General features: G+C 40.0%; 1 protein-coding gene across 2 annotated transcripts; it reads left to right on the top strand.

Annotated features, from left to right (window-relative positions):
• Nucleotides 1–230: 230 nt before the first annotated feature.
• Nucleotides 231–6,525, top strand: FCER1A (Fc epsilon receptor Ia). Of its 2 annotated transcripts, none has more exons than XM_006061012.4 (5): nucleotides 231–365; nucleotides 787–807; nucleotides 1,903–2,157; nucleotides 4,082–4,214; nucleotides 6,079–6,525. In XM_006061012.4, the coding sequence occupies exons 1-5, from the start codon at nucleotides 299–301 to the stop codon at nucleotides 6,245–6,247; spliced, it is 645 nt and encodes a 214-aa protein (XP_006061074.3). In that variant the 5' UTR covers nucleotides 231–298; the 3' UTR covers nucleotides 6,248–6,525. The 2 variants fall into 2 exon arrangements, with proteins under 2 accessions (XP_006061074.3, XP_006061073.3); XM_006061011.4 differs by having other exon boundaries at nucleotides 4,082–4,339.
• The last annotated feature ends 1,617 nt before the right edge of the window (nucleotides 6,526–8,142 follow it).

The raw sequence follows: 8,142 nt of genomic DNA, 5'->3' as shown, positions 1-8,142 counted from the left end.
GACTGTGCATCCACTTCCACTGCAAGTGGCATGGTTTCAATCCCTGATTGGGGAACTAAGATCCTGAATGCTGTGCAGTGCAAAGAAAAAAAAGAAAAAGAAAATCAGTAAATGATTTTAAAACTATATATATACAATTGCCCTTTTAGGCACCACTCTGAATATTATCTCCAGAGAAGGAAGCAAACTTAGGTGCAGCTGATGCGTTAACCAGATATGACACAGAGAACATTTCCTTCTGCTTTTCACTTTCAAGTTTATTCTAAGGCCTTGGATCTCTGCAGCTCAGTTGGAGGCCATGGAGAAGATGCCTACTATTCCCATGGGAGCCCCTGCCCTGCTGTGGATAGCTCTGCTGCTTTTCTGTAAGTAGAGTTACCAGCCCCCCTGAAGGGGCCAGAACAGATTGGGGGAGTGGCTGGTGAGGGAGAGTTGACAGTTTTATTGCTGACTTTTTCTAGATTATGAGCAAACTGTGGGTCATTTCCCAGGGATTCTGTAGGGAGGACGAGCTGGATAGCAGAAGAAGGGGGGTTGGGCATCATCTAAGGAGGAAGCCAGACTGAAAGTCTGGTCCTTGCTATCAAGCTGGATTTTCCTAGAGGGTAAAGGAGGGACAGCAGAGGAAGGAGAAGAGCTCCTTCTCTCCCTTAAATAGAGTCCTGAAAAGATGGTTGGCCCTTTAAACTCCACGGATGTGGACCTCAGCATCATAACCAGATCCCAGTCTTCAGGTATCCAGAAGGCTGGGGTCAGATACTAACTTATTGTCTCTGGATTTTGCAGCTCCAGATGGCATGTCAGCAGGTGAGTCCTCTGTCCTTGTTCCCTCAGCATTTCAATGTGTCTGGAAATTGCCCGCCCTTCATCCTGTCCCTTCATCCCATCATCTATTTTTTAATGATTATTAATCTGCTCTTCCCTGTCTATCGCACTTCCACCTGCCTCGTCTTCCTTCTTTCCCCCATTCAAAAGCTTCCCACACAGCACTTCATTCTCTCAAGTCACCCTTTCCTCTTTTATGCAAACAATCATGTCTGCTGAGCATCTGTCTCAGCCTGTGCTCCAGATACTATGATATAAACTCATTTAATTCTTACATCATCATCCCTGTTATTATTATTGCTGTTTTATAATTGAGGATACTGAAACTCAGATTAAGTAATTTGTTGGAGGTTACATGGCTAACAAGGCACTGGATTCTAATGTAAGTCCCTTAAATCCAAGTCTAGTTCTCTTTTGACCATATCACCTCTTCCTCATCACCACCTGGCCACTTCCAAAGTCTTCATTCAAATTTGTACCATATCTCTTTGTTCTTGAAAGCCTTTTAAGACTGATCATCTTGGTGATTCTCAGTACCTTCCAGAATTGACATATAATTTTCATTCCCTATTCACTCACAATTAAATAGTCATAAAAATTTAGAGCTGGGAGAGGCCATGTATTTCATTTATTCCACTACCTTAATTCATCCATTATTCACTCATTCATCAACTCAATAAATGCTTAATGAATACTCGCTATGTAGCAGTCATTGTGCTGAACTATGTATGAACATCACAGACATAATCTCTGCCTGAAAAGAGACTTTAATCCTCATTTACAGATACTGAAATTGGAATCAAGAAAATTAGAGGGATTATCCTCTTTGTTTTTTAATATCTTACATTCATGTCCTGTTTTTTCCTAGGTTGGGAGCTAGAGTCCCTAGGTGGGACCACAAGATTCTTTCCTCCTTCCTTTAATCCTAGGACTCAGGATAGTTTCTTATCACCAACAGTTTAAGGGTAGATTGACCATTGATTGACTATTATTATGTCTGTATTCTGGAGACTGAACAGATTTCAATGATATTTTCCCTCCTTCCATATCTTTTTCCACAATCTGTTCTTCTCAAAGCCATCGGGAAATCTAAGTTGTCCTTGAATCCACCATGGAGAAAAATACTTAAAGGAGACGCTGTGACTCTTACATGTGGTACAAACAGTTCCTCTGAAGATGAGTCCTCTCTGTGGACCCACAATGGAACCAGTTTCACAACGAATAATTCAAGATGGCACATTGTGAAAGCACGCATGCAGGACAGTGGGAAATACCAATGCCAGATCAAAGGATTTGCCATCAGCGAACCCGTGTACCTAAATGTCATCAGTGGTAAGTTCCAGGGCTACAGAAGTATCAACTCTCTCGTGTGCAGAATGGCCCATCTGACAATGGGGAGAAAGCAAGTTATTCCAAGGCTTAGAGAAGCAAGGTTGAACTCAAGGTCTCTCTCCACATACAGGTCCATCTCTCTTCTTCTGCCTCTACTCCATCTGACCTTCTGGCTTCTTTCAATATTCTAGCAGTCTCCCAATGTTCCTCCTCTAGTCTGTTTCATTTCTATCTTCTCTACCTAGGTACAGATGCATACTACATATGGTCAAATGGCATATTGGATATGTGAACATTACAAAGAGCTCTTTGATTTAAAGATTTACTTCGCCATTTCCATGTGTTATGACCTGACTATTAAGTTGTATTCTTTTTTTTCTTTGTTTAATTAATTTATTTTTTAATTGAAGGATAATTGCTTTACAGAATTCTGTTGTTTTCTGTCAAACCTCAACATGAATCAGCCATAGGTATATATATATATATCTCCCCTCCCTTTTGAACCTCCCTCCCATCTCCCTCCCCACCCCACCCCTCTAGGTTGATGCAGAGCCCCTGATTGAATTTCCTGAGACACAGAGCAAAATTCCCCTTGGCTATCTCTTTTACATATGGTAAAGTAGTAAGCTGTACTCTTCATTTTGAAAGCTGTCTCTTTACATTCCTCATGTACTCTACTTTTACTTGAGAACAAGTCTTATGTTTTGCTTCATCACTCTCCTACTGTCAACAATTAGTGCAGTGTGCTCAGGCATATGTGGGTTACTTTGTAAATGTTCAGTGAACAAAGTAATGATTTCATTTGAACAGCTAGGTCATTTATATTTTGTTTTATATTTTTAAATATAAATATTTTTAAAGTATAAGCATATTTTGTATTTTTTCTCTTGAGTGAAAAGAGATGTTTCAACATCTGTGTACAAATTCTAAGTAGAAACTGCTGCTACTGCTGCTAAGTCACTTCAGTCGTGTCCTACTCTGTGAGACCCCATAGACGATAGCCCACCAGGCTCCCCCATCCCTGGGATTCTCCAGGCAAGAACACTGGAGTGGGTTGCCATTTCCTTCTCCAATGCATGAAAGTGAAAAGTGAAAGTGAAGTCACTCAGTCGTGTCCGACTCTTTGCGACCCCATGGACTGCAGCCTACCAGGCTCCTCCGTCCATAGGATTTTCCAGGCAAGAGTACTGGAGTGGGGTGCCATTGCCTAAAGCAGTGTAAAATTGCTTCTTTATTTTTTTGGAGTAGATTCTAGAAAAGTCCTCAAGGATTGCTCCTAAATAAAATATGCTTATGCAACCTAGACATGTTTCTATTCTAAATTTTGAGTTCTTAAAATGACATTAGCCATAAAACCTAACTCATATTTTACTGACTCATTATTGACAAACATTCATTGAGAATCTACTGATTCCTAGGTATTATTAGACACTGGAGATATGATGAAAGGAACAGACATGCTCCTGACCTCTGAAGTAGAGAGCCCAATGAGGAAATGGACATCCAATCAATAATTACACAAATAATTAATTCAAATTGTAATGCATGTTCTGAGGAAGCTGGAGGCTTACTATGAGTAATAGAACTGGGAAGCACCTATAAGTTTAGAGAGGACAACTCTACTAAGCTAGGACTCTCCAGAGTAGGATAATTTCCCCTTTAGTGACCAAATGCAACAATAGAGCTGAAAGGGATAATGGGCTTCAGACCTCCTATGGGCGGGCTCATCAGAAGTGTCAGCAATGTTGTGGGCCCAGAATTACCTTTCAGGAGGAAAGAGTATTTATCAACAGAGGAGACTGAGCCAAGAAATGGGTTAATGATAAAGGTTTCTGATACTCTCTGCATGACCTTTTTTATTATCTTATTTTTCTTTTATTTTATCTGTCATTGTTAAATAAATATCTTAATGAATATTTTTCAGACTGGTTGATCATTCAGGCCTCTGCTGAGGTGATGATGGAGGGTGAGTCCCTCTTCCTCAGGTGCCACGGTTGGAAGAATCTGAATGTCTTCAAGGTGATCTACTACAAGGATGACAAAGCTCTCAAGTACTGGTATGAGAACCACAACATCTCCATCACCAATGTCACAGAAGGGAACAGTGGCATCTATTACTGTGTGGGCAGAATTCAGAAGCTGCCCTACACCTCTAATAAACTCAAGATTATAGTAAAAAAACGTAAGTTGGTGAAGGAAAGGGAATGAGTCCATATCAGGGGAAAGGAGAAAGAACATTTGAGCCTAATGCAATTGACGCTATAGAATGGAGGCAACTGTGATTCCTTGAAAAGTCTACTAGATTTGCAATGAGGAGACCAGGGGTAGAGTATATCCCTTAGTCTCTGTCTCAGATTTCTTACTTGTTCATTGGCAACAGTAATACCTGCTCACATTCTGGAATTTTTACAGATGTTAAATGCAATAGTTGTGAAATGGATTTTTAGACTGTTGAATATTAGTCAAGCAAAGTCATCTATTGCTCCTGGGGAGAAACTTACATTTATCAAATAGAAAAAGAGTTTCAAAGTTGAAGGAACAAACTCTTTATAGCTTGAAGAGTCTATTCTAGCCTATGAGGGATGGGAAAGGAAACCAACTCAACAGGCTATGTGCCTGTGAATTAGGAGATGAGAAAGAGGGCTTGATATGGAAAGAGTAGTCAGGCAGGCTGTGAATTAGGAGATGAGAAAGAGGGCTTGATATGGAAAGAGTAGTCAGGCAGGCTGCCTCTGTAGCCAATGAAAGGCTGCCATTTCCAAATTTCATATAAAAGAAAGAGCCTTTAAAATATTTTCTTTGCAATGAGAAAATCAGACATTTGCTTGGTATACTTTGCTCATGCCAAAATCTTAAAAAACATGAGACCAGAAGGCACAATTAATTTCTAATGGTAGTTCTCTGTTAACTAATTTGAGACCTATTGTTTGATTTTCACTGTGCTTCCAGTATCCTTATCTGTAAAATAAAGGGTTTGGACTAAACTTCATTAAAGTTGCTTGGAGAATTAAAAAAAAAAGAATACTGATGTCTGTATATCATCCCTTGAGCTTCTAACTTAATTAGCTTGGAATAGGCCTGGACATCAATATTTAAAAGCTCTTCCAGGTAATGGTAATAGGCAGCCAGTGTTGCGAGTCACCAGTCTAGGTGATCTGTGAGTAATTTCTGGCTATAATATTCTAGGGTTCTAAAATTCTAGAAAAATTGCAAAAAATGATTACTTTGTAAATAGAATAGCAGAATCACAAAACAGTAGACTTGAAAGGCAATTTACTTATTGCCTTGTTCAGTCGCTCCATTGTGTCTGACTCTTAGCAACCCCATGAACTTAGCCTATCAGGGGATTTTCCAGGCAAGAATACTGGAGTGGGTTTCCATTTCCTCCTCCAGGGGATTGTCCCAACCCAAGGATCAAACTGGTGTCTCCTCCATCTCCTGCATTGGCAGATGGGTTCTTTACCACTAAGACACCAGGGAAGCCAACTTATTAATATTTATGATCTAGCCCAATATCTTAATTTCACCCAACAGACATGCAATGAATGATGACTGTTTGAGAAATAAGGCAGTGGTGACCCCCTGCCCTTACTCTATCTGCTTCCCACCTCCATGTCCTATGTGGACATTGGTCTTGTGAGGCTCCAAGGGAGGGATCATCTTTCCTATGGCCTTTCCCATTAGGCATATTGGCCAGACAAGCTGTTAGAAAGGGACTGTGAGGGGAATACTCAGGACTCCCTAGGGCTTCAGGGAGCACAAACTGAGGAACCCAAACCTATGAGTGTTTTGTCTCTGCTACTGGATGTCATTTCATGCTAGAAGGTGAAGGACCATGTTGGATCCTTCTTTTAGGGAAGATGAAGACTTTAACCTCACTTTTCAATTCCTAATATGAGTTATGTTTCTTATTGCATCTAGCATACATTCAAAGCAACTATTTCTGGCTACAATTTCTTATCCCGTTGTTGGTGGTGATTCTGTTTGCTGTGGACACAGGGTTGCTTATCTCGACCCAGCAGCAGTTCACATTACTCTTGAAGATGAAAAGAACCAGGAAACGCAACAGATTTACGGACCCACAGCCTAAACCAGATCCCCCACGGAACTGAAGTCACTCCTCAAGAAACCTCTGCAATAGCAATTTCTTTTTGGCTTTAGTAAACACTTCTCAGTTTTCAAAGACAACTCACAAGGTACATAGAAAATGCTCACAGCTTTATAGAACTTCATTAAACTTCATTAAACTGATCGAGTGGCATGTAATAGTAAGTGCTCAATAAACATCATTTACATAAGTAAAGAAATGAATAGATTCATTTATTAGCATCTGTAAAAGAGATATACAACTTGAATAAAAGTATGAAACCATGTAATGCGACAGTTTTTTTTTGTTTTTGTTTTAATTTTCTTTTTTGTGTTTTAATTTTCTTTTTTAACTTTACAATATAGTATTGGTTTGCCATATATCAAAATGAATCCGCCACAGGTATACATGTGTTCCCCATCCTGAACCCTCCTCCCTCCTCCCTCCCCATACCATCCCTCTGGGTCGTCCCAGTGCACCAGCCCCAAGCATCCAGTATCGTGCATCAAACCTGGGCTGGAGACTCGTTTCATATATGATATTATACATGTTTCAATGCCATTCTCCCAAATCTTCCCACCCTCTCCCTCTCCCACAGAGTCCAAAAGACTGTTCTATACATCAGTGTCTCTTTTGCTGTCTCGTATACCCGGTTATTGTTACCATCTTTCTAAATTCCATATATATGTGTTAGTATACTGTATTGGTGTTTTTCTTTCTGGCTTACTTCACTCTGTATAATAGGCTCCAGTTTCATCCACCTCATTAGAACTGATTCATATGTATTCTTTTTAATGGCTGAGTAATTCTCCATTGTGTATATGTACCACAGCTTTCTTATCCATTCATCTGCTGATGGACCTCTAGATTGCTTCCATGTCCTGGCTATTATAAACAGTGCTGCGATGAACATTGGGGTACATGTGTCTCTTTCAATTCTGGTTTCCTCAGTGTGTATGCTCAGCAGTGGATAATGTGACACTTTTAAGTATTCGAGGCTTGCTAGTTTTGAGGCATAACCATGAAGTCTTAGATTAGAAATGTTCTCTTTTGTAATGTTCTCTCCATTGTAAGTCTGACCTACGAATGAGAAGACAAGGAAGGATGTGCTGATGAAGCTGATCATTTTTATGTTCTCTCTTCACTTAACTATCACATGAACTTCTAGCTCTTGGCAGAATCTGGGGCAGGTTTGAGCCCCTGAATTCTGGGGGTGAGGCTCAGTCTAAGAGTTCCCTGTGATTGTTTCACTCCTCTCTTATCTCCCCAAATTAAATCTTGTATATCCTCTTACAGTACCTGAACTAAGCATCTTAGAAAGACTCACACATAATAACTCTCACAATGAAAAAGTACAGGACTGAATAAGATCTCACACAAAGTCCCAGTCTTTTCTCTCCCACCCCTGCCCCACCTCTGCTCATGGAGACAGTTATACGGGGCCCTGGGGAAAGCATTAGAGAAGAGAGGAAGGTACTGTTGGTGCTGACCAGGAGTTCACAACAGGAAATGGGAGATCAGAGCACCTTTAGTTTATCTGTTTTTTTTTTTTGAACGATTAATAACATAAGGAAGTGAACTAGGGGGAACGTTTGTAAATATTCATAAGACTGACAAGTCCCATTTTCTCCAAAGGGGTCATAAAGAATAGAGAAATTATTAAAGGGTTTTTTTTTTTTTTAATATAGGTATCTGCTGTTGGCATAAAGGAAACCCTTTCATCCCCTTGAGTTCTGTGGCTGAACTAATAATAAAGTTGACACGAGGCAAATTAAAAGGAGAAAAAGAAAGAAATTTTAATTCAGGTGCTCAGAGGTCTCATAGACATGGGACCTAACGAGTGGCCAAAGCAGGCAAACTTTATACTTTTTAGACAAAGAAATGATACATCTGAAAGG

Source organism: Bubalus bubalis, chromosome 6 (assembly GCF_019923935.1).
Source record: "Bubalus bubalis isolate 160015118507 breed Murrah chromosome 6, NDDB_SH_1, whole genome shotgun sequence".
NCBI lineage: Eukaryota > Metazoa > Chordata > Mammalia > Artiodactyla > Bovidae > Bubalus > Bubalus bubalis.
The sequence above is the reverse complement of the archived record's forward strand: the minus strand, read 5'-3'. Positions and strand labels throughout refer to the sequence as shown.